This window comes from Schistocerca americana, chromosome 2, assembly GCF_021461395.2.
Source record: "Schistocerca americana isolate TAMUIC-IGC-003095 chromosome 2, iqSchAmer2.1, whole genome shotgun sequence".
Classification (NCBI taxonomy): domain Eukaryota; kingdom Metazoa; phylum Arthropoda; class Insecta; order Orthoptera; family Acrididae; genus Schistocerca; species Schistocerca americana.
The window spans coordinates 804,723,235-804,750,974 of record NC_060120.1 but is presented as its reverse complement, the minus strand read 5'-3'; the positions used below and the strand labels follow the sequence as shown (position 1 = coordinate 804,750,974).

The following is a 27,740-nucleotide window of genomic DNA, read 5'->3' as shown; positions in this document are numbered from 1 at the left end:
AGTTTCTTTTGGCGAAAAACCAGAGCATTGCAATTATTCGTAGGCGCTTGCAGAATGTCTATGGAGAGAAGATGGTGAACAAAAGCACGGCGAGTCACTGGGCGAGGGGACAAGCAAACCTGTCCGATCTCCCGCGTGCCGATAGGTCGCACACAGCTAAGACTCCTGCAACGTTGAAACGTGGGACTCTCTGATTCGAGGTGATCTTCTCCTTCTCCCTGTCAAAGCAGAGCCACACACAAGTCTGTAGACCCGAAAGGAGCTCACAAAACATTATTGTCCTGTCTTCCCTATCCACCCTACAGCCCGGATTTCCGAACTGCTGTCTGTTTGGCCTAATGGAGGATGGAATATGTGGATGGTGGAGAGGGTATTGGTGGAGTAAGGCGTTGGCTTCAACGTCGACCAGTAGATTGGTTTAGGCCATCCTAGTAAGGTGGCACAAGACCATCGCATTCAACGGAGATTATGCTGAAGAATAGGGTATTGTATTCGAAAGAGCGGTGAATAGTAGGGAGTATTGTAACTCTGAATAAATCCAACCTCCTTTCAGAAAAAAAGTGTAGCCTTACTTACCGAACGCCCCTCATACAATGAGAATGATGTTCTTGATTGAAACAAATTATCTTGAAAGCTGATATAGTCAGATAAATTAATGATAACGCATACATTTTTGCTCACTGGAGTACTAAGCTAAATATGAGTCTGTAGATTCACTAAATCTGCGGTGAAGCCTCATGGAGGCCTTCAGTGTACTTTTTACACCTATCCGCTATCTCCTCTGCAATTAACAGTGGAATTGCTTCTGCACTCTTAATGTTACCAGCCTTGCTTTTAATTTCGCCGAAGCTTGTTCTGACCCTCTGTGCAGATTTAGTCCTTCCAACAATCATTTCTTTTTCGATTTCTTCACATTTTTCATGCAGCCATTTCTTCTTAGCTCCCCTACACTTCTTATTTATTTCATTCCTCCGTGACTCGTATTTATTTATTCCTCAGTTTCCCTGAACATTTTTGTACTTACTTCTTCCATCAATCTGTTCTGTCAGCCATGGTTTCTTCGCAGTTGCCTTCTTTGTACCTATATTTTTCTTCCCCACTTCTGTGATTGCCCTTTTTAGAGTTGTCTATTCCTCTTCAACTGTATCGCCTACTGAGCTGTTCCTTATTGCTGTATCTATAGCCTATCTCGCCATTACTTAGCACTTCAGTCTCCCACTTCTTTGCATATTGATTCTTCCGGACTAATCTCTTAAACTTCAGCCTACTCTTCATCACTGCTACATTGTGACCTGAATCTGTAGCTGCTCCTGGGTACCCCTTACAATCCAGTATCTGATTTCGGAATCTCTGTCTGACCACGAAGTAATATAACTGAAATCTTCCGGTATCACCCAGCCTTTTCCAAGTGCACCTCCTCCTCTTGTGATTCTTGAACTGAGTATTCTCTATTAATAGCTGAAATTTATTATGGAAATCAACTAGTCTTTCTCCACTCTCATTCCTTGTCCCATGCCCATAGTGTCCTGAAACCTTTTCCTCTACTCCTTCCCCTACAACTGCGTTCCAGTCTCCCACGACTATTAGATTTTCATCTCCCTTAACATACTGTATTACCCTTTCAGTATCCTCATACACTTTATCTTCCCATCTTTAGCTTGCGACGTTGGCATGTATACCTGAACTATCGTTGTCGGTGTTGGTCTGCTGTCGATTCTGATAAGAACAACCCTATCACTGAACTGTTCACAGTAACTCTCTCTCTGACATACCTTCCTATTCATAACGAATCCTACTCCCGTTATACCATTTTCTGCTGCTGTTGACATTAACCTATACTCATCTGACCAGAAATCTTTGTCTTCTTTCCACTTCACTTCACTCACCCCTACTATATCTAGACTGAGCCTTTGCATTTTCCTTTTCTAGCTTCCCTTCCACGTTCAAGCTTCTGACATTCCACGTCCCGAGTCGTAGAATGTTATTATTTCATTGATTATTCAATCTTTTTCTCATGGTAACCTCCCCCTTGGCAGTCCCCTCCAGGAGAACCGAATGGGGGCTATTCCGGAATCTTTTACTAAAGGAGAGATCATCATGACACTTCTTCAATTACAGGCCACATGTCCTATGGATACACGTTACATGACTTTAATGCAGTGGTTTCCATTGCCTTCTTCATCCTCATGCCGTTGATCTTTGTTGATTCTTCCGCCTTCAGGGGTAGTTTTCCACCCCAGGACAAGACAGTGCCCTGAACCTCTGTCCGCACCTCCGCCCTCTTTGACAAGGCCGTTAGCAGAATATGGATGACTTCTTATGCCGGAAGCTTTCAACCGCCAATGCTGATTATTAATCAGTATTAAAGAGCTGCTGTATTTGAACCCACGACCGAAAACGTTTTGATTATGAATCAAAGACGCTACCCCAAGACCACGGGTGCAACTGAGTTACTGCTCCATTAATATTCCTAGTACTGTGCAAAGTCCGCTGAAGGGGCAGAACCACTTGTTATGGCTTGAGAACTCCAGGCAAGCAGTTTACGCCCGGCTGCGCACCGCTTAAGGACACAGCAGGAAGGGTACAGTCGTCGCAGATGGAGCATTTCTTGTTACAGGACCTTCAAGACAGGCGTTTCATGTATGATGCAACAGGATGTATTGCACGGAAATCAGAAAGAATGTACTCAAGAAATCTTCGCAATAGGCTTCACCCTAAGCTAGCCATATATATATCATTATGTCAATGCTAGGCAGTCACTGCTCCATAGGCAGATAGCTACTCATCGTAATTAGTAATCTACACCAGCATATAAAGAGAAGTCGTTGTTAAACATTGTTACCAAAAATCTCGAAAAGCTCTTGATGGATTTACTTAAAATTTTTCACGATATTCTAATAAACGTTCGGACAGACATAGGCCACATATTTTTAAATATATATGGTATATAACTATATATGTATTACCTATAAATTTGAAACGTTGTTAGGAACAACCCGAAAAGTTTTTGGCTGGTTTACTTCAAATTTTTGCACCATATCATGATAAAAAATCTGATACATATTATTATTAGACTATCGTGTAAAAATTATGTATATAATAAACACTTGGACGAAAGCTGACTATATATTATTTAATATATATAATTACATATATTTCACGTAAAAGAGAAACTTTATTAGGAAAAATCTCGGAACTTTCTGGAACGATTTACTCATAAAAATTTTGGAACGATTTACTCTAATAAATAGTTGGATGGAGTGTGTGTGTGTGTAGCTGTATATATATATATATATATATATATATATATATATATATATATATATATATAGGTAGCTCATTCCATCCAACTGATATATATAAAAGAACGGAAGATGGATACAGGTTACAGTCTCGGAAAACTACAGAAAAATTATCTAACCTCGCCGCAGACATCCGGAAAAGAAGACTAAAATTTTACGGTCATATCCACAGACTCCCAACACCCAGACTCTCCCACAAAATTTTAATATACATTGAAAAATTGAAAACCATACCCTGGATACAAGAAACCAAAACAGATCTAGCAAATGCACAAATAAATTCTTCAGAAGTTATAAACAGAAATGTATACAGGCAAAAAATCAATAGTTGGAAAGTACAACCCGAGAATGAAGTTTGCAAGAGACAGGGGACAAAATGGACAGAGGAAAGAAAGAGAATTCATGGGGAAAGAATGAGAGAAGTTTGGAGAATTAAAAAATTGAATCGGAAAAGCTTTGCGTGATCCGTATGGGTCCAATCGCACATAATATATATATAAAAACCACTCGCAAGATTTTCATATTCTCTCAGTCGCTACGCTGAAACTATCAGTTCTACAAGAAAACAGGACCTTCTTCTAGGAAATTACAAGTAGTTAAATTTTGTACTGGATTGCTTTTGCGCTTGAGGCCAGTTTTTTCGAGTTATTAAGGAAGAACGTATGAAAGTGACCTTGAAACACACCTACACCTCCGTACTCATCACTCACCAATCTGAAGTTCTATATGTCGTTCGTGGCACCCCCTCCTACCACTGTAAAAAATTTCCAACTACCCGACGGGTTCCCGGTAATACACCATTTTTGGCCTCTATTGATTGGGCTATTATGCCACCAGCATAATCTGCTATTTCGTTAAAATATGCCCTTGAAGGTAATGAGAGAAAAACACGTTTGTAAACGTTACGCTAAAACTAATTACATTGACATTTCTATCCATACTTAACCCTTACAAGCACTTTAGTTTTGTAGTCAGAAGGCATGACGGATAAAATGATGTAATTGTTTATTTTATACTGTTAATTCTCTAAACTATTAGGTAAAACTTACAGTTTTTTCGACTAAACCGGTGGCGTAAAATAGGTAGTCAGTGTAGACTAACAGAGGTCGTACGTGTGAAAAAATTCGTGCAGTCGCAAATTGTTTCATGGTGGTAGGAGGGAGTGTAACGAACAACATACTAGAAATCCTGAGCGATGAGGGAATAATTTGGGGTAGAGGTGCAGCTGAAGGCCAATTTATACGTTTTTCTAGAATAACTCTAAAACTGTGGTGAGGTACACCAGTACAAAATTTAATTACATTAAATTTCCTAGAAAAAGGCACTGCTCATTTTTTTCTGTAGCACTCATCGTTTGTGTTTGGTGAGCGAGAGAATATGAAAATCAAGCACATGGTTTTTGAAAGCGTTGCGGATTGCATAAAACCCAAAGGTAGGGGTAACTGAACGGAAATATCGTAGCCAAAAATATTGAAAAATTCTTGACCGATTTACTTGAGATACTTATATGGTACTCTAATAAACCTTTCGGTGGATGTAGGCTATATATTTTTTTAAACAACGTTGTACAGATTTTCAGTTACAAACGACTGAGGGAAAGAAAATGCTCTGCTATACTGTGCTGTAAAAATGTGGGGTTTCAGTTTCATTCTCGCAGACGATAGCAGGGTATTTAAACCGTAAGACAAATAGTTTCTGTCATGTTTATTTAGTTCATCGTAGTCGGCATTAACAGACAATAGGAAAGTTGTATTTGTATCTTATCGGCTCACACTGAGGTGACAAAAGTCATCGAATGCCTCCTAATATCGTGTTGGGCCTCCTTTTGCCCAGCGCAGTGCAGCAACACGACGCCGGCCGATGTGGCCGAGCGGTTCTAGGCGCTTCAGTCTGGAACCGCGCGACCGCTACGGTCGCAGACTCGAATCCTGCCTCGGGCATGGATGTGTGTGATGTCCATAGGTTAGTTAGGTTTAAGTAGTTCTAAGTTCTAGGGGTCTGATGACCTCAGATGTTAAGTCCCATAGTGCTCAGAGCCATTTGAGCCATTTTTGAGCAACAAGACGTAGCATTGACGCAAGTCGTTGGACATACCCAGCAGAAATACTGAGCTGATATCCCTTAAATATTCGATGGGATTCATTTTGGGGGATCTAGGTGGCCAAATCATTCGCTTGAACGATCCTGAATATTCTTCGAACCAACCGCGAAAGATTGTGGCCCAGTGACACAGTGTATTGTTGTCCATAAAAATTTCATCATTGTTTGGGAACATGAAGTCCACGGATGGCTGCAAATGGTCTCCAAGCAGCCATTTGCAGTCAATTTTCCATGTGAACACAGCCCACACAATTATGGAGCAACCGCCAGCTTGCACAGTGCCTTGTTGATAACCCGGATCCATTGCTTGACGGAATCTGCGCCACATTCGATCCCCATCATCAGGTCTTATCAACTGGAATCGGACTGATCTGACCAGATCACGGTTTACGAGTCGCCTAGGGTCCAACCGATACGGTCACAAGCCCAAGAGAGGCCCTGCAGACGATGTCGTGCTGCTACTTAAGGCACTCGCTTCAGCCGTTGGCTGCCGTAGCCCGTTAATACCACATTTCGCGGCACTGCCTAACGGATACGTTCGTTGTACGTCCCACATTGATTTATGCGGCTATTTCATGCAATGTCGCTTGTCCATTAGCACTGACAACTCCATGCAATCGCCACTGATCTATATAGCTAAGTGAAGGCCGTCGGCCACTGTGTTGTCCGTGATGAGAGGTACTGCCTGAGGTCTTGTGTTCTCGGTACGGTCTTGAGACTGTGGATCTCGGAATACTGAATTCCTTAACGATTTCCGAAGTGGAATGTCCCGTGCGGCTAGATGCAACTAGTATTCCGCATTCAAAGGCTATTAATTCCCGTCGTGGCCATAATCACGTCGGAAACCTTTTCACATGAATCACCTGAGTACTCATGACAGCTTTGCTTTTTTCTTATTTTTTTCTTTAGTGATTTTCGATTCCCCCCGAAGGGGGCGGGCTGGCAGCAGCTTAGTACGCCGCTCTTCAGCTTACAGAATTTTTAAAACATAAGAAGAAGATAATAAACAATAAAAGCAGGCGACGAAACGGCGACTTAAATTGTAAAACGGCGGAAAATTGTCGAAAGTAAAAATTAAAACAAAGGGTTGGCGATGCTAATAAAATACACAGGAAGCAGACAGATAAAATAGTAGACAGACATGTAAAAAAACACGGCGATAATCTGGTTTCTGTTCGCAAGAGATATAAAAATCATACCCAGCGACAGTATGATTTCCATTCGCAACACTTAGGAAAAGACACACAACACTAAACACTCACTAGAAACACTGCAATAAAAAGTCGGCACGAAGATGACACACCGCAGCCAAGGGCAGTTGGGGGGGGGGGGGGAGGACCTGCACAGATGAGGGGAAAAAAGGGGGGAGGAGAGGAAAAACGAAGTGGGGGGGGGGGAGAGAACTCATAAGGGAGGGGGGGCAGGGCAGACGCAAGGGGCATGGGAAAAGGCAGACGGGAGGGGGGGGGGGAATGCAAAAAGACTCGGGGATGAGAAGGGAGGCAGAGAGAGGGTAAGTGGGGAAAAACAGGATGGAAGGGGGGGGAGAGGGAGCCCAGGAAAAGGACAGAGAAAGGGAGGGGGGTGAGGATCAGAGATGATAGGAGGGATAAATGGAGGTGGAGAGGGCATCATCCAGGAGGGGGAGTTGATGGAAGCCACCTTGGGAAAGGAGATGAAGGGTGTAGAGACAGAGGGTATGGGGGGGACAACGGTGAAGGCATGGCAGAGGGTGGGGGTTGGAGAGGAGAGGAGCAACCAGGGGATGGGGGCATCAAGGCGGTGGGAGGTACATGGATATGTTCGAGGAATAGGAGCAGATGGGAGAAAGGAATCAGGTCCTAGAGGATCCGCTTGGGGGTTGGGAGGCGTATATGGAAGGCGAGGTAGAGTGCATGGCGCTCGAGTACCTGGAGGGACTTACAGAATTTGGGGGGGGGGGGCAGATATCCAGGTAGGACTGGCATAACAGAGGATGGGACGGATTAAGGGTTTTTAACTGTAGGGAATGGTAGAGAGGTTCAACCCCCATGTCTGGCCAGATGAGGTGTTGACAGCTCTGCCGAAGCACTGTCCTTTTATACCTTATGTACACGATACTACCGCCATCTACATGCGTGCATGTCGCTATCCCACGACATTGTGACTTCAGTGTATGATTAGAATACTGCTATAGAACCTGAACTGCCAGAAAATTTGTAATGCCATCCACATTAAGATTAGAAGTATGCTAAATACTGTCATTGAATCTACTATCTTCAGAGATCCAGCAGCAGGAGAGGTCTTTCGTAACCCACATACCAATGATTTACCCATTCATTTTAAGCGACTTCAGTTATCAATAGGGTGTTCGCTGGCTATAGCAAAACATAAGGCTCAAGGTCTGAGAGAAGGGAAAGAGGGCATGGACAGAGAGGGAGGGAAGGTCGAGAGAGATAGGAAAGAGGAGGACACACACACAGAGAGGGGGAAGAGGTTGTGGGCACAGAGAGGGAGGGAGGAGCAGGATAAGGATTAAGAGAGGGGGAAGAGGACGAGATTAACAAAGAGAGGGGGAGGAGACAAGGAGAGTCGGACATATATCCAGTTCTCATACATATTTAGCAGTTTTGGAGCATTGCCGGGCTAGCTAGTATAGTCATAAAAACTGCCTAAAAAATAACACAGTGTGACTCATTATGGTATACACATTGCCTATTAAGCAGTTTAAGAGAGGCATGTACCAACGTAGTAATATTAAGTGCGGACAGACTTCAGAAGTAGTCTTGGGATGTGAAAGAAAATTGTTACATTATTTTAGATGTAATATTCGACGCAAAAAAAAAAAAAAAAAACATTAGCTGTCCACATCGTGACTTCTACACTGCATCACTGAACCAAAAGTATTTGCAATTTACATATAAAGGCGGAAGAAGAAGCTAAAAGTTGTTACAGAACCCTAGTAAGAGCATGTAATATTTAATTAATTAATCAAATGAGAGGATTAATTAACTAAGAGGAATTACATACATTGGTATTAATAGAAATCAGTGGGGAAATTTGGATACATATACAATGAAGCGGCAAAGAAACTGTCATAGGCATGCATATACAGAGATATGTAAGCAGGCAGAATACGGCGCTGCGTTCCCCAATGCCTATGTAAGACAGTTGTTAGGACGTTCACTGCCGTTACAATGGCAGGTTATCAAGATTTAAATGAGTTTGAACGTGGTGTTATAGTCGGCACACGAGCGATGCGACACAGCATCTCCGAGGTAACGGTGAATGGGGATTTTCCCGTACGAACCTTGGTCGGCCGTACAAGAACACTTGCAGTGATCAGTAAAGACAAACAACATCAACCCATAAATCAGATGCAACTTATTGCTACAACGGCACAACATAGAAGCGTTTTTTCATCGCTTGGTCACTGGAAATGAAGTACGAGTCCTCTATGACAATCCAAAACGCATAAGGCCGTGGCTCCCTCCAAGTGAAGGGAGGACGACGGTTCAAACCCGCGTCCAGCCATCCTGATTTAGGTTTTCCGTGATTTCCCTAAATTGCTCTAGGCAAATGCCGAGATGGTTCCTTTGAAAGGGCACGGCCGACTTCCTTCCCTAAGCCGATGAGACCGATGACCTCACTGTCTGGTCTCGGCCCCCAAACAACCGAACCCAACCCGTATTGCCTCACCCGCCACACTCGTCCGCTGCTGCGTCATTGGATTTCCATTTATTCCGATCGCTACAAAATTTTCTAAGTAGCAAAAAATTTGAAAATGTGGATGACACTCAAAATGCCATCTCCGGATATTGTGCTCAAGAACAACTTCATTTTTATCGATCGGGGAACGAAAATTTTCACACTAGATGCCAAAAGGTTGTTGATAGCGCTGTTGATTATATCACTGAATAAAAAAAAGTTTGTTAACAGTTTATATGTTTGAATTTAATGTAAATAAACGACATTACTTTCCGGTCCCCCTTATATACAAAGGGCGTTCAAGTAATGCAACACATTTTTTTCTGAAGGCATGCTGGTTTTATTCAGGAATCCAATACACCATATTATTGCACCATGCTATTTCCCACTCTTGTGGTTAAAATGCTCTGTCTCTACATAATCTTCGTTAAATGAGACGACCGTATGCCATCTTACTGGCAGGGTCTGTATGGCCTCACGGTACCACTCTACTGGTGGACGTCGTAGCCAACGTCTTGGTGCATCAATAACCTGTCAGTGGACAGACAGATGGAAGTCGGCAGGTGCGGGATGCGTGCTGTAGGGTGAATGAGAAAGAACAGTCCAATGAAGTTTTGTGAGCTCCTCTAGGTTGCACGGATTTGCGTGAGGGCTTGTTCTGGAGAAGGAATAGTTCGTTTGCATTTTTGTGGCGACGAGCACGCTGAAGTCGTATATTCAGTTTGCTGAGTTGATCGTTGTACCATTAGGGAGGACATCAGAGTCCCAGAAGACCGTCACCATGGGTTTACCGGATGAGGGTGTGGATGTGAATCTTTTCTTCAGAGGAGAAGTGGTATGGCGCCATTCCATGGATTGCCATTCTGTTTCCGGTTCGAACCCATGTTTCATCGCCTGTGACGATGTTCGACAAAACAAGTGACACGCTCAGCCTCGTAACGCGCAAGCAATTTCGTACAGACGGCACTTCGTTGCTCTTTATGGTCTTCTATTAAGCAGCGAAGAACGCAGTGGGCACATACCTTTGAGTACCCATCTGGTGGACGAGGGACGTCCAGTTGGGCAGAGAGGTGTTTGATTGTGATCCATCGATTATCTCGAATTAGAGTGTCCGCACTATCCAACATTTCAGGAGTCACAGCTGCTGAAACATCCCCTTAGAAAAATTTTATAAATGACAATGCTGGAAAACCTCTACGTTATTTGATTTTCAAACAGCTGAGCAAAACTGAACGTACTCAGACATTTCTCTCTTTACTTATTCTGGTCATCACTAAACTGACTTTCAATAATCCCTACAAAGGAATGGCCCTAATACCTTTCATGAATCACTTACCTCACAAAAATCTTTGTTACTCAAACTACTGCAATACAGCGTGCGCCAATGCTGCCAGCTGAATAAAAAATTCTAACTACTGAAGGCACTAGCTACTGATAGGCATAGTTAGCAAATGAAAGATTTTGATGAAGAACAAACAGTGTATTTACCTAAATAATATTCAAGTCATCATATATATACAGGGCTATTACAAATGATTGAAGCGATTTCATAAATTCACTGCAGCTCCATTCATTGACATATGGTCACGACACACTACAGATACGTAGAAAAACTCATAATGTTTTGTTCGCCTGAAGCCGCTTTCAGGTTTCTGCCGCCAGAGCGCTCGAGAGCGCAGTGAGACAAAATGGCGACAGGTGCCGAGAAAGCGTATGTCGTGCTTGAAATGCACTCACATCAGTGTCATAACAGTGCAACGACACTTCAGGACGAAGTTCAACAAAGATCCACCAACTGCTAACTCCATTCGGCGATGGTATGCGCAGTTTAAAGCTTCTGGATGCCTCTGTAAGGGAAAATCAACGGGTCGGCCTGCAGTGAGCGAAGAAACGGTTGAACGCGTGCGGGCAAGTTTCACGCGTAGCCCGCGGAAGTCGACGAATAAAGCAAGCAGGGAGCTAAACGTACCACAGCCGACGGTTTGGAAAATCTTACGGAAAAGGCTAAAGCAGAAGCCTTACCGTTTACAATTGCTACAAGCCCTGACACCCGATGACAAAGTCAAACGCTTTGAATTTTCGGCGCGGTTGCAACAGCTCATGGAAGAGGATGCGTTCATTGCGAAACTTGTTTTCAGTGATGAAGCAACATTTTTTCTTAATGGTGAAGTGAACAGACACAATGTGTGAATCTGGGCGGTAGAGAATCCTCTAGCATTCGTGCAGCAAATTCGCAATTCACCAAAAGTTAACGTGTATTGTGCAATCTCACGGTTTAAAGTTTACGGCCCCTTTTTCTTCTGCGAAAAAAACGTTACAGGACACGTGTATCTGGACATGCTGGAAAATTGGCTCATGCCACAACTGGAGACCGACAGCGCCGACTTCATCATTCAACAGGATGGTGCTCCACCGCATTTCCATCATGATGTTCGGCATTTCTTAAACAGGAGATTGGAAAACCGATGGATCGGTCGTGGTGGAGATCATGATCTGCAATTCATGTCATGGCCTCCACGCTCTCCCTACTTAACCCCATGCGATTTCTTTCTGTGGGGTTATGTGAAAGATTCAGTGTTTAAACCTCCTCTACCAAGAAACGTGCCAGAACTGCGAGCTCGCATCAACGATGCTTTCGAACTCATTGATGGGGACATGCTGCGCCGAGTGTGGGAGGAACTTGATTATCGGCTTGATGTCTGCCGAATCACTAAAGGGGCACATATCGAACATTTGTGAATGCCTAAAAAAACTTTTTGAGTTTTTGTATGTGTGTGCAAGGCATTGTGAAAATATGTCAAATAATAAAGATATTGTAGAGCTGTGAAATCGCTTCAGTCATAGCCGCCAGCAGTGGTGGATGTGGGGAGAGAGATGGCAGAATTTTGAGAGCGGACGATCTGGACGTGTGTCCATCAGATATATATATATCATGACTGATATATATATATATATATATATATATATATATATATATATATATATATATATATATATATATGTCATGATATATATATATATGTCATGATATACAGTATTACAAATTTACTGATGGACACACGTCCAGATCGTCCGCTCTCAAAATTCTGCCATCTCTCTCCCCACATCCACCACTGCTGGCGGCTCACCTCGAACTGCATCTCGAACGCTACACGCTGTTCACATCCAACTGCCCAACACAGCAATAGCAAAAATTCCAACAATGCAAACCAGCCACAGACTGCACACAGCACAGTCAGCGATTTTCATACAGAGCGCTACGTGGCGTTACCAACATAAGAAGCTAAACAGCCTACTTACACTGTATGCGGCCGGCTGATATGCAGGAGATAAAAAAAAAAAATGGCTTTGAGCACTATGGGACTTAACATCTGTGGTCATCAGTCCGCTAGAACTTAGAACTACTTAAACCTAACTAACCTAAGGACATCACACACATCCATGCCCGAGGCAGGATTCGAACCTGCGACCGTAGCAGTCGCGCGGTTCCGGACTGAGCGCCTAGAACCGCTAGACCAACGCGGCCGGCTGCAGGAGATCGGACTGGTTTACACGACCTTGTTGCGATGATGACAAACTCTTCGCCCAGCAACTCATCGTGCTTTTTTTCACTGGCAGCGCCTCTGAATATTTGCGATGCTCTGGCTTTTCTGGCAAAAGAAACAGCTCTCTGCTCGGAATGCGGATCCGTTACAGACACATTTTGAAGGCGTACAGCTCCACCATGTATTGGAACTTCGTTAAACTATAGGGGCTGAAGAGTGAGTGTATCACGATGTCCTACAACAAATTCAGCATTTTTCCAATCGATATTGGCCGAGAACGAAAACTTGTTGCATTACTTATTTATCGCCCCTCGTAATTTTAACCGTAAAATGCGCAGATATCTTGTATAATTCGTTTAACAGCTTATTGTAAAAAATATATAGTTTTTGAAATATCATTAACGCTTTTGGTACCAACTGCAATTTCGTATTCAACGATTTCCGAATATGCAATCACTGGTTATTAGTAGTAGAAGGAAAAACTTGTGACCGTATTGCTGATGGTAGGATGGTGCTCAGAAACGGATGGTCGCGTGGAGAGCTTTTTGGCCTTTCGGTCTCGTGCTTGCGAAAGGAACGAGGCGCACGGATGCCTTTTGATCGTGACGTCAGTGTGGATGGGCGTGCGCACAGCAGTGGTTGGGCGGCGGCCTCGGAAGCAGCAGGGGTGGCGTGCGTTGGCCAGTTCACTTGTCGGCAGTGCGTCCAGCAGAGCGCGCCGCGCACAGCACACGGCCGCGACGCGATGAACGGGTGAGTCCACGACGGGGGTTACGAGAGGCAGGCTTCACAAAAGATGTATGCAGGAGTCTGCGGCTCTCAAGCCCCTGTAGAGTTTTCTACAAGAAACGCAGCTTCTGAGTGCATAATAGCACATAACATTATTCACGAAATTAAGTAATTTATATATTGTTTCAGAGTATGCTTCCTGGGATTATGTATGAAATTACTCAAATGCCCTCCACGACTCTGGATGCACCCTCTCGTTCTTTCGATAATTTTTTTCATAATTTTAGGGTTCCGTGCCTTTGTTAGTAAAAACGGAACTTTTATAGGAAGCTTTGCTGTCCGTCCCCCTGTCTGTCTGTCTGTTGGACTGTTAAAAACCTTTTTTTCTCAGGAACGGATAGACATATCGATTTGAAATTTGATAGGCCCCTGGCGGTTTAATAAATGTAAGCTTAGCGGTGCAAAAAATTGAAGCTTCCAAGTTAACGCAGTCAAAAGATAAGTCCATTTATGTCACATATTTTAATACTCGCTAATTCACTCACTTTTTCTCAGGGATGAACACACAGATCAAGTAGAAATTTATGTCCCGTTGGCCTAGAATCACGAAATTTGACAGAAAGGGAGGTTTTACAATACAACCAAAGGAAAAATGTCCGAAAACAGTAAATTTGTGACTATATTACACGAGAGATTATTGTTCGTTTCTTTTCTGACTTTCTGTTTGTTCGTCTGTCGGTTAACACCTCTTTTTCTCAGAAAGGGATAGTCGTGTCGTGTTGAAATGTATGTCACGTACTAAGGTCTATATGCCCTTGGCGATGTAACAAATGTAAGCTTCTAAGTCAATGCAGCCAAAAGCTAATGCCACTTGGGGTCACATATTTTGATACTCGCAAACTCACTCATCAAAACCTATAGGGTAGTTCCAGTTCGCCTAGTATCATGAAATGTGGCAAGAACCAGGGTTTCACAGTGCAACTAAGGGAAGAAATTCTGAAAACTATAGATATGTAATTACATCACACGAAAACAAATTTTTGTCATTTGTTATACGACTGTGTCTAGCCGTCCGTCAGTCTGTTAAGAACACTTTTTCTCAGGGATGAGGACACACATCAAGTAGAAATTTATGTCACATATTAACGTCTACGGACCCTTTGTGGTATAATAAACGTTAGCATCTGAGTTAATTCAGTCAAAAGGTACGGCCATTTATATCATATATTTTGATACTGGCGAACTCACTCCACAAAGTGCATAACGGGCTTCCCGTTGATCTACAATGATGAAATTAGGGAAGAAGTAAGGTTTCACAGTACAATTAAAGGAAAAAAATCGAAATTTGTTAATCTGTAGTTACATCGCACGAAAAAAAAACACATTTCTCTTGTTATTTCTTATCCGAGGTCAAACTTGAAATAAAAACAGTCTGTATTTCTGCATTCCGGCGGAATGGGTCGCAGTGGTTAAAGTCAAACATCAGGCAAGGAATGACATTATTGCTCATGTGACGACTTTCGGAATTTATCCATCATCAGATATCCAAGAGCGATTAGTGTACGCAGATATGGCGTTTCAAGCTGTATGTGAAACAGATTATCTCAGACTATTCTGCGAATGTTTGTTTCACATAAAACCTGAAACGCCATAGCTATGTGCAGTAATCGCTTAAGTCCTGTAAAGCTCTCTTAAATTCTGATTCTAAAACTGGATCTCTTATATCTACTAAATCGACTCCTGTATCATCTCCTATCACATCGGACTATCTTCCCCTAATAGAGGCGTTAAATGTACTCTTTCCATCTATCCGCTCTCTCCTCTGCATTTAACAGTGGCATTCCCGTTGCACTCTTAATGTTACCACCCTTGCTTTTAATTGCACCGATGGGTGTTTTGACTTTCCTATATGCTGGTCAGTCCTTCCAACAATCATTTCTTTTTCGATTTCTTCACATTTTTCGTGCAGCCATTTCGTCATCGCTTCCCTGCACTTCCTGTTTGTTTAATTCCTCAGTGACTCGTATTCATGAATTTCCCTCAACATTTCTGTACTTCCTTCTTTCATCAATCAACTGAAGAATTTCGTCTGTTACCCATGGTTTCTTCGCAGTTACCTTCTTTGTGCCTGTATTTTTCCTTCCAACTTCCGCGATTGCCCTTTTTAGAGATGTCCATTCCTCTTCAACTGTACTGCCTACTGAGCTATTTCTTATTGTAGTATCTATAGTCCTAGAGAACTACAAGCGTGCGTCGTCATTCCTTAGTAATTTCGTATCCCACTTCTTTGATTATTGATTCTTTCTGAATAATCTCTTAAACTTCAGCCTCCTCTTCGTCTCTACTACACTGTGATCCCAGTCTATATGTGCTCCTGGGTACGCCTTACAATCCAGTACCTGATTTCGGAATCTCTATCTGACCGTGATGTAATCTTCCCGTGTCACCCGGCATTTTCCAAGTATACGTCCTCCTCTTGTAACTCTTGAACAGAGTATTCGCTATTACTAACTGAAATTTATTAGAGAATTCAATTAGTCTGTCTCCTCTCTCACTTCTTGTCCCAAGCTCATATTCTACTGTAAGCTTTTCTTCTACTTCTTCACCTACAACTGTATTCCAGTTCCCCATGACTATTAGATCGTCATCTCCCTTTACGTACTGTATCACCCGTTCAGTACCCTCATATAGTTTCTCTGTCTATTCATCTTCGGCTTGCGATGTCAGCATGTATACCTGAAATATTGTTGTCGGTGTTCGTTTGCTGTCGATTCTGATAAGAACAACCTTATCACGGAATTGTTGACAGTAAGACACACTCTGCTCTACCTATTCATAACGAATACCGCTCCCGTTATACCATTTTCTGCTACTGTTGATATTACCCTATACTCATCTGACCAAAAATCCTTGTCTTCCCTCCACTTCACTTCACTGAGCCCTACTATATCTAGATTGAGCCTCTGCATTTCCCTACCACGTTCAAGCTTCTGACATTACACGCCCAGACTCGTAGAACGTTATGCTGTCGTTGGTAATTCAATAGTTTTTCCATGGTCACCTCCCCCTCGGCACTCCGTTCCCGGAGATTCGAATGGAGGGCTATTCCGGCATCTTTTGCCAATGGAAGGATCGTAATGACACTTGTTCAATTACACGCCACGTATCCTGTGGACATACGTTGTGTGTCTTTAATGCAGTGATTTCCATTGTCTTCTGCATCCTCATGCCGTTGATCATTGCTGATTCTTCCGCCTTTAGGGGCAGTTTTCCACTCCAAAGACAAGAGAGTGCCCTGAACCTCTGTCCGCTCCTCCACCCACTTTGACAAGGCTGTTGGCAGAATGAGGGTGACTTCTTGTGCCGACTATTAATCAGAATTTAAGACGCATTCATTACTAATCAATGACGCTACCCCTAGACCACAGGTACCCTACCGAAGAACTAAATATCCTTAAAATAGCTGCTTACAATAATGGCTACAATCCAGGTTTAATAGACGAGTTAAGGTCCCACATGACAAAGACACAACCACCTCAGATAACACCACAACACAGCCGACAGAAAGATACATGTACGTGCCATAATTGACAGAACTTTCACTTAAGTTACCAAAACTTTTCGAGATACAACTATCAGATTACGCAGTTACCAAAATAAAGGTGAAAGCCATCACAGTATTAAAAACACCACCAACCCGTGCAGTAGATCAGGTACATACAGAACTGCAATTTATGTACGAAAAATTCCATATTTCAAAATACGATTCTGCGGACACACGTATGCGCTTGGTGTAAAAACCTAAGCAAATCCACCTTTGTCTTACATGTTGCTGCAGATGAACATCATCGAAAAGCAACATGCAAAGAGTAAGTCTGGCAAACAAAGTCAAAAGAATGAATCTACGCAAAGAAACAGATATTTATTGGCGCATGCGCATATTCCCAAATGAGATTCGACATACTCAAAGAGAGTTACTCATCAAAATGAATCTTAGAAATTTCCATAAATCATTTATGTAACCTGCACATGACATACAGTTGTGAAATAAAACGTAATTGTAATAATAAAGAAAAGACCACAATTTTCTGTTCTCCTTCCCTTTGCGACAAGGTATTCATTCTAAAATATTAATCCACTGTGTAGTTCTAATAATGTGTGTAGTAATAACTCGGCTTACAAGTAAAATATCTCATAACATTTTAGTAACATTCAATATAATTCAGTTACAATTCTGTCAATGCTAGTCACTGACTACTCCACTAAGTGTATAACCAATCATCTTAAATGCCGATAGTCATTTTACATCATTAAAAGAACACCTGTTCGAACCATTACAGTATATAAATTGTATATTACGCAGTTTTTCACAGGATATCTGCTGCATTCAAAAAGCAGTCGATAAAATAGTTGTACTGACGAGGATATAAATGTACTACGTGAACTGAAGATGCGCGAAATCCCGAAACGTGTCTCGGCATAAATAAATCAATGCAGAAAAGATGCTGATTACTACATTTCTTGAAGTAAGAACATTACGTGTATAGTGTCTAAATTAACGTTTGATGTCGATTCTCTGTCCCCTCGTAACAGAGGCACTGAATCTCTTCTAAATTTACTGAAGTACAACGCACTAGCTTTGAAATGCGACGTAATAAATGACCGACGACTATGAGGAAGTATCCAGGATAGATTTTCATTCTGTGGGCTGATCTGAAACTTCCTGGCAGGATTGAAATTAAGTGCCGAGCCGGGACTCGAACCATGATTTTTTTTGTATTATACGTACTGTGTGCTACGCTAGAGAACTTCTGTGAAGATTGGTTGTAAGGAGAAGAGGTTCTGGTGGAAGTAGAGCTCTGACGGCTACTGATAAGTCGTTCTTGGATAGCTCAGTCGGTAGAGAACTTGTCCGCGAAAGGCAAAGATCTGTTTCATGTCTCAGTCCGGCAGACAGTTTTAATCTGCCACGAAGTTTCATGTCAAAGTTCTGGGATTTGTCGTATCCTCGAGGTACGCCTTGTTACGTTCGAATTAGACATTAGGTTTTGAAGGTTCTGGGCCACATTCGTTATTGAGCGTTTGTGGAAATCTAACTGCAACTTTTAATGGCTCCGTGAAGCGTGCCCATGTAGTGCAATCGGCAGCGCACTGTGGAGGAAAGGCACTCATTCTGGTTTAGAGTTCCAGTGCGGCAAACTACAGCTAATATAAGACAAAAACAGCCCCACATCAATAACACGCACATTCACTCATAGAAAAATATCTTTTACTTAAACCTGGGGAACGCTTATAAAATTACAAAGATTCTAAATCACAACATACACTATTCTGGTAGCCTGCAACTCTATCTAGTTTTGTGCTCGTAATATCACATTCAAAGTTACTGTACGCGGCAGATAATTTTCAAACTAGGGAGCCACAACCAAAGTAATTACACATACTGATTGACCATTCACACAGTGTTTCACAGGTTTTTATATACACGTGTTCAAATATAAAAGCGAATCAAAAGTCCCATAGTCCGCAATAGCTGTATTTACTGCAGTCGGTTAGAGACTCACACAACCGGTATCGCAATTTTAAGTTCCATCTTCTGGCGTATATACTGCTATATCATATGGTATAGGGAGCTATTACAGAATGTCGCAGAGTAACGGCTGGCGTGGGTAGGCAAAGTTCTCAGCCTCCTTCTGTTGGTAAACCACCATCAGTAATGAATGTCCAGTCTGTGTTAAAATCGCGGCGAACTCTTATCACAAAATGGTCCAAATGGCTCTGAGCACTATGGGACTTAACATCTGAGGTCATCAGTCCCCTAGAACTTAGAACTATTTAAACCTAACTAACCTACGGACGGCACACACATCCATGCCCGAGGCAGGATTCGAACCTGCGACCCTAGCAGCAGCGCGGTTCCGGATTGAAGCGCCTAGAACTGCTCGGCCACAACGGCTGGCTACTGTTGTCACCAAACCGATTAAAGTACGAGGGTGAGTCAAATGAAAACCTTAAATATTTTTTTAAATATTATTTATTGTGCAGAAGTGATACAAAGCTGTATCACTTTTCAATATAATCTCCCCCACGCTCAATGCAAGTCTTACAGCGCTTGCAAAGTGCATAAATTCCTTTGAAAATTAATTCTTTTGGTAGTCCGCGCAACCACTCATGCACCGCGTGGCGTAGCTTTTCATCAGAACGGAACTTCTTTCCTCCCATTGCGTCTTTGAGTGGTCCAAACATATGGAAATCACTTGGGGCACGGTCTGGTGAGTGTGGTGGATGAGGAAGACACTCAAATCGCAGGTCTGTGATTGTTGCAACTGTTGTACGGGGAGTGTGGGGCCATGCATTGCCATGTTGCAAAAGGACACCTGCTGACGGCAATCCACGTCCCTTTGATTTGATTGCAGGCCGCAGATAATTTTTTAGGAGGTGTGTGTATGATGCACTGGTGACAGTGGTCCCTCTAGGCATGTAATGCTCGAAAATGACGCCTTTTTCGTCCCAAAAGAGAGACAGCATAACCTTTCCTGCTGATGGTTCTGTTAGAAACTTCTTTGGTTTTGGTGATGAGGAATGGCGCCATTCCTTGCTCGCCATCTTCGTTTCCGGTTGGTGGAAGAGAACCCAGGTTTCGTCCCCAGTAACGATTCTTGCAAGGAAGCCATCAACTTCTCGTCCTAAGCGCCGAAGAAGTTCTTCACAAGCATCAACAAGTCGTTCTCTGATTTCAGGAGTCAGCTGCCGTGGCATCCACCATACAGGCACTTCGTGAAACTGGAGCACATCTTGCGCAATGTGGTGTGCTGACCCATGACTAATCTGTAAACATGCTGCAATGCCATTCAGTGTCACTCGGCGGGTTTCTTTCACTATGGCTTCAACTGCTGCAATGTTCTGTGGAGTCACAACTCGTTGTGCCTGACCTTGACGAGGAGCATCTTCCACTGAAGTCACACCGTTTGCGAACTTCCTACTCCATTCGTAGACTTGCTGCTGTGACAAACATGCATCACCGTACTCAACCTTCATTCGTCGATGAATTTCAATAGGGTTCACACCTTCACTAAGCAAAAACCGAATAACAGAACACTGTTCTTCCCTGGTGCAAGTTGCAAGTGGGGCGGCCATATTTATACTGATATTGCGACGGTATGTGTGCATCTGCAGCATGCTGCCACCTACAGGCCATTCTGCACGCTGTTTGTAGCAGGCTTACCAACTTACAGGATAACGGCGCGAAATTTCGATATGTTATTGCAAATTTAAGGTTTTCATTTGACTCACCCTCGTATGTTCCTATGGGCCTATGCCAAGCAACGGACGCTGCCTCTGGTAAATGCTATCCAGGAAAATATTGGATCCGGAAGATGACACGCTTATGTGCGTGTGTCACCAACGGCTGACAACCAGTGTGTTGCTGGAGCTTGTGCGGTGGCTGCAGTCCGGGTACTGACCGCTAGGTACGAATTCTACAAAGATATACATATACAGGTTGAAACGTCCCCTTAGAAAAATTAATGAATACTGTGCTGATAAACCCCTTACTTTATTTGATTTTCAAACAGCTGAGCAGAACTGAACGTACTCAGACATTTCTCTCTTTACTTATTCTGATCATCACTAAACTGACACACAATATTTTTAGCGCAACACAATCTGACTTTCAATAATCCCTACAAATAAATGGCCCTGACTAACAATAACCTATACCTTTCATGAACCACTTACCTCACAAAAATCTTCATTACTCGAACTACTGCAATACAACGAACGCCGATACTGCCAGCTAAATAAAATATTCTAACTAGTGAAGTCACTAACTACTGATAGGCATAGTTAGCAAATGAAAGATTTTGATAAAGAACAATGTATTTACCTTGATAGTGTTCAAAAGTCATTATATATATATATATATATATATATATATATATATATATATATATATACTTTTTCTGATGGACACACGTCCAGATTGTCCGCTCTCAAAATTCCGCCAACCTTCTCCCCACATCCATCACTGCTGGCTCAAACTGTGCAACGCTACGCGCTGCTGTTAACAGCCAACTGCCCAACACTACAATAGGAAACAACAATGCAACCCAGCCACAGACTGCACACAGCACAGCCAGTGATTTTCAAACAGAGTGCTATGTGGCGTTACCAATAAAAAACCTAAACAGCCTACTTACATAGCCCCCATGCTCCCCACAAAAAATTTTACAAATTGTTTTGGGCAGTGGCCTATGCAGATTTGAAAAATTTTTTCGTAATTACAATAACAAAGATATCAAATGCACACACTTATTGATATAATGTTGGTCAAAAGCTAAAATTGTTCTCATAAAGACAGTCCTGATCTTTTTTTTTTTGCCAAGTCTCATTAGTAAAAGAAAATACACACAGAAGTAGTGCATTTCCATGCAGTCTTGAAGAAGTAGTGTTGTCCTTCCAACAGTGCTGACTCTTGACATGCAGATAGGTAATGGGCCCCAACAGAGCAAACCCACAGCAGAGTCAGTCGAAGTTGAAGAATATTGGCAAGTAGGTCATCACAGAGCAGACCACTGTAGTCCTGTTAGACATTACGGTAGTGGTGGGCCACCAGAGGTGCAGACCCACTGGAGTCCTTGTAGAAATAATGGTATTGGTGGATCATCAAAGGTGCAGACCCACTTCAGTCCTTGTAGAGACGGCCAGCAGCCATCTGTCGCGACTGTGCAGGTGCCCAATCACCATCGAAGAGTCTTGCGGACAATATAGCAAGTCTATAACCACCACTTGTGGACTCACAAAGTTTTTGGAATTGTCCTTAGAACCAGCAATGCTGTTAATCAGTCCCTTGCTGAATTATTAACACACGTCAAGATCGTCCGCTCTCAAAATTCCGCCATCTCTCTCCCCACATCCATCACTGCTGGCCGCCGGCCACGGTGGTCTAGCGGTTCTAGGCGCTCAGTCCGGAACCGCGCGACTGCTACGGTTGCAGGTTCGAATCCTGCCTCGGGCATGGATGTGTGTGATGTCCTTAGGTTAGTTAGGTTTAAGTAGTTCTAAGTTCTAGGGGACTGATGACCACAGATGTTAAGTCCCATAGTGCTCAGAGCCATTTGAACCACTGCTGGCCGCTCACCTCCAAGTGCGCAACGCTACGCGCTGTTAACAGCCAACTGCCCAACACTACAATAGCAAACAACAATGCAAACCAGCCACAGACTGCACACAGCACAGCCAGTGATTCTCAAACAGAGCGCTACGTGGCGTTACCAATAGAAAAACCTAAACAGCCTACTTACAAGGTTTAGGGGGGTGACTACTAATTTGTGCTGTGAGCTTATTACTTAGGTGTCTGGTGATGATCTGTAATGTCAGAAACTGCTACCGTGAATCTCTTCATCTTTTGATATCAGTTTGGTCCTACATAACGTTCATGTAGCCTACTTGATTATCTGGTGTAGGCTGCCTGCCTAGATCAGAGAGCCTTGGCTCGGACACTGCATTGACCGGTACACATACGGCAGCGGGTCTGAAGAGCGGTGTGGCGGTCTTTTGCAGACTGAAGGAAGGCGCGCTGGACGGCGCAGTGAAGCGCGTCGTGCCGCCGCTGGAGAAGCTGGACTCTCGCCGCAGCCTGCGCAGCATCCCCGGCGTCAGCGTCAACCACTCCGTGTCGCACTTCTCAGAGTACTGCCGCAACACCAGCATACACGGCCTGCGCTACGTCGGCGAGGTCGGCCGCCCCGCTGCCGAGAGGTCAGTACCTTACCAAGCTACTAGCACTGGCATAAACTGTTAATTACAAGTACTATTAGCAACAGTCCACTTCTAACCATCTACGTCAGTGTTCCCAATCTTTCTTAGACTATTACTCCTGAGTGAAATCAGACATTACCTAGTAACCTCTTCCCCCACCCTCCCCCCGCCAATCTGCCCCCCCCCCCCCCCGGCATGTGTTGCCTCCCTCTCCCAGATTATCACCAACTTTAGCACCTAACGAAAATGTAGAATGAATGTCTCCGTGGAATACTTATTTTTAAAATGATTAATGATAATTTGTGTCTGTGTGTGTGTGTGTGTTATGTATGTATACCACTGGCCATTAAAATTGCTACACCAAGAAGAAAAGCAGATGATAAACGGGTATTCATTGGACAAATATATTATACCAGAACTGACATGTGATTACATTTTCACGCAATTTGGGTGCAGAGATCCTGAGAAATCAGTACCCAGAACAACCACCTCTGGCTGTAATAACGGCCCTGATACCCCTGGGCATTGAGTCAAACAGAGCTTGGACGGCGTGTACAGGTACAGCTGCCCATGCAGCTTCAACACGATACCACAGTTCATCAAGAGTAGTGACTGGCGTACTGTGACGAGCCAGCTGCTCGGCCACCATTGACCAGAAGTTTTCAGTTGGTGAGAGATCTGGAGAATGTGCCAGGGCAGCAGTCGAACATTTTCTGTATCCAGAAAGGCCCGTACAGGACCTGCAACATGCGGTCGTGCATTATCCTGCTGAAACGTAGTGTTTCGCAGGGATCGAATGAAGAGTAGAGCCACGGGTCGTAACACATCTGAAATGTAACGTCCACTGTGCCGTCAATGCAACAAGAGGTGACCGAGACGTGTAACCAATGGCACCCCATACCATCACGCCGGGTGATACGCCAGTATGGCGATGACGAATACACGCTTCCAATGTGCGTTCACTGCGATGTCGCGAAACACGGATGCGACCATCATGATGCTGTAAACAGAACCTGGATTCATCCGAAAAATGACGTTTTGCCATTCGTGCACCCAGGTTCGTCGTTGAGTACACCATCACAGGCGGTCCTTTCTGTGATGCAGCGTCAAGGGTAACCGCAGCCACGGTCTCGGAGCTGATAGTCCATGCTGTTGCAACCGCCGTCGAACTGTTCGTGCAGATGGTTGTTGTTTTGCAAACGTCCCCATCTGTTTACTCAGGAATCGAAACGTGGATGCAGGATCCATTACAGCCATGCGGATAAGATGCCTGTCATGTCGACTTCTAGTGATACGAGGCCGTTGGAATCCACCACGGCGTTCCGTATTACCCTCCTGAACCCACCGATTCCATATTCTGCTAACACTCATTGGATCTCGGCCAACGCGAGCAGCAGTGTCACGATACGATAAACCGCAATCGCGATAGGCTACAATCCGACCTTTGTCAAAGTCGGAAACGTGATGGTACGCATTTCTCCTCCTTACACGAGGCATCACAACAACGTTTCACCAGGCAACGCCGGTCAACTGCTGTTTGTGTATGAGAAATCGGTTGGAAACTTTCCTCATGTCAGCAGTTGTAGGTGTCCCCACTGGCGCCAACCTTGTGTGAATGCTCTGAAAAGCTAATCATTTGCATATCACAGCATCTTCTTCCTGTCGGCTAAAATTCGCGTCTGTAGCAAGTCAACTTCGTGGTGTAGCAATTGTAATGGCCAGTTTATGTATGTGTGTGTGTGTGAGAGAGAGAGAGAGAGAGAGAATGAGTGACGGAGGAATTCGTAGTGCATCGGAAGTGCTACCCACAACTCCTTCTCAGAAAAGAAAGCTGAGTATCCCCAGTGAGGGTACACACTTGCTACAAAACGTGCTTCCTCTGCATTACTCCTTACCATTGTGACACTTACGTGACATGAACAGTGCAACCCCATTTAAAATCAAACAAGTTCACAAGTCTCCACTATACTTGTTGTTGTTGTCGTAGTCTTCAGTCCTGAGACTGGTTTGATGCAGCTCTCCATGCTACCCTATCCTGTGCAAGATTCTTAATCTCCCAGTACTTACTGCAAACTACATCCTTCTGAATCTGCCTAGTGTATTCATCTCTTGGTCTCCCTCTGCGATTTTTACCCTCCACTCTGCCCTCCAATGCTAAATTTGTGATACCTTGATGCCTCGCATCATGCTCTTTGTAGTAGCTTACCCGCACTCCTGTTTTTTAATTCATTATTAAACCTACTCCTGCATTACCCCTATTTGATTTTGTATTTATAACCCTGTAATCACCTGACCAAAAGTCTTGTTCCTCCTGCCACCGAACTTCACTAATTCCCACTATATCTAACTTTAACTTATCCATTTCCCTTTTTAAATTTTCTAACCTACCTGCCCGATTAAGGGGTCTGACATTCCACGCTCCGATCCGTAGAACGCCAGTTTTCTTTCTCCTGATAAGGACGTCCTCCTCAGCAGTTCCCGCCCGGAGATCCGAATGGGGGACTATTTTACCTCCGGAATATTTTACCCAAGTGGACGCCATCATCATTTAACCATACAGTAAAGCTGCATGCCCTCGGGAAAAATTACGGCTGTAGTTTCCCCTTGCTTTCAGTCGTTCGCAGTACCAGCACAGCAAGGCCGTTTTGGTTAGTATTACAAGACCAGATCAGTCAATCATCTAGACTGTTGCCCCTGCAACTACTGACTGTTCATACATCACTTCGTTACTTCTGATCTGGCAACCTAAGAAAACTGGAAACATGTAGACCACATTTCATCCAGATGAAAATAATGAGCCTACCGAGCCTTTACATATATGAGTGTATGCTGTTCGCAAATGAGTATCTTTTAAACCAAACTGGACATCTTCAATAACTTAAGCATATATACAGTCACAACACCAGAAACACAAATAATATCCACATGTCACACTGTAGAACAGCACTGTACCAAAAAAGTGTATCACAGATAACAGTTCAGCTATATAACAGCCTACCCAGTGACTTAAAATCGCAGCAACATAAATTTTTTTTTAAACATAATCTTAAGTCGTTTCTAGTGGAAAAATGTTTTTACTCTGTAAAAGAACTTTTAAATTGCAAAAAAAAATAGCTTTGTAAACAATGATTATCTAATAATGGTTAAATTCAAATTTTCAAATTGCTATATTTGTCACTTGTAATTTATGATTGTTATCTGTAATTAATTTTGTCATGCGCTCTCTTTCTCTCTCTCTCTCCCTCTGTGTGTGTGTGTGTGTGTTTCTGCTCATTTCGCAATTTTGACTTGTCTTATATTCAATGTACTGTTTAAGTATGTAATGGATCAAATGGATCAATAAATAAAATAAAAATAAACTGGCAGAAATTGGAGGAGTTCAGGCTGTTAAAGCTTTGTGTTTAACCACTCTAATAATAATAATAACAATAATAATAAAATTTTGTGCAGCACTATAGTAGCCTTTGTGTAGTTACCGCTGTGTCGTACTATCAATAAATTCATTTATTTGTTTCGAAGTGAGTAATGAAGCAAATTCTGGACTACTGCAGCTACTATCTACAATTTGGAGAAGACTATCTACAACTTGGAGAAGTTTTCTTGAGATATTTAGCATTTGTTGCGTGTCTGTCTCACTTTTATCTTCTGCATTGTACTGGACAAAGTATAAAATATGTGTGTAGTGGGTGGACTAAGTGAGGAACCTGTAACCTTCACGACGTTAATGCTGCTAATTGATAAAAATTTCTTATTGATAACTTATATAAATAATATGACAGTCTTACAAAATTGTAATAATAATGATGATCTTTTGAACATAGTTTAGTTTCTCGACTAAAACAGAATCGAATTGTTTAGTTTTTACCCCTAAAATTTCATTTTATCTCTCAGGGGGTGATTACCCCCATGTTGGGAGCCACTGATCTAAGTGGTTACACAAATCTCTGAATACAGTACTGGTTGTTAAAATTATAACACCAGGGAAAACGGTGAGTAACCAAATGTTACTAATTATCTATACGCAGTTGAGTCGGCCATCTCAGCCTTCAGACTCGCTCGTAAGTCCCTCGCCAAAGAGTCGCATACTCGCAGCCAGAAGAGGTGCACTGGGGCCAAAACTGGCAGTCGGTAACTGGAGCAGCGAGCCAGTCAGTCCCCACTGTGCTCATAGAACTCGAAAGACATGTTGACATTCGAGTGCCGCTTGTGCGAAGGACGTTCTACGAAAGTTAACAGATAGGAATTGCATCCTTCTGGAGAGACCCGAAATAAGACGGTAGTTCCAGCCGCGGGAAAACCGGAAAAGAAGAAAACAGAAACTGTTTGAGATGCGATAATGTAGAACGATGTTGAATATTGGGTTGCCTGATTAGAAATGAGGAGGTTCTCCGCAGAAACACCTAGGAAGGTGACACATTGAGAACAGTAACAAGAAGAAGCAGCAGCATGATAGGGCATGTGTAAGACACCAGGGAATAATTTACGTGGTACTTGAAGGAACTGTAGAGGGTGAAAACTGTAGGGGAACACAGAGATTGGAACACATCCATCACATAATTGAGTGTGCAAGGTGCAAGTGCGAAGAGCGAAAAAAAAAAAAAAAAAAAAAAGAGAAAGC

General features: G+C 43.1%; 1 protein-coding gene across 1 annotated transcript in view; it reads left to right on the top strand.

The window, feature by feature from the left end:
* Positions 1–13,338: 13,338 nt before the first annotated feature.
* LOC124595668 (pickpocket protein 28-like) overlaps positions 13,339–27,740 on the top strand; it is a 126,388-nt gene continuing 111,986 nt past the window's right edge. Inside the window, exons 1-2 of the mRNA XM_047134514.1 lie at positions 13,339–13,387; positions 22,925–23,122. Coding sequence (XP_046990470.1) covers positions 13,380–13,387; positions 22,925–23,122 — 206 coding nt within the window. The 5' untranslated portion in view covers positions 13,339–13,379. The remainder of the gene's footprint in view (positions 13,388–22,924; positions 23,123–27,740) is intronic.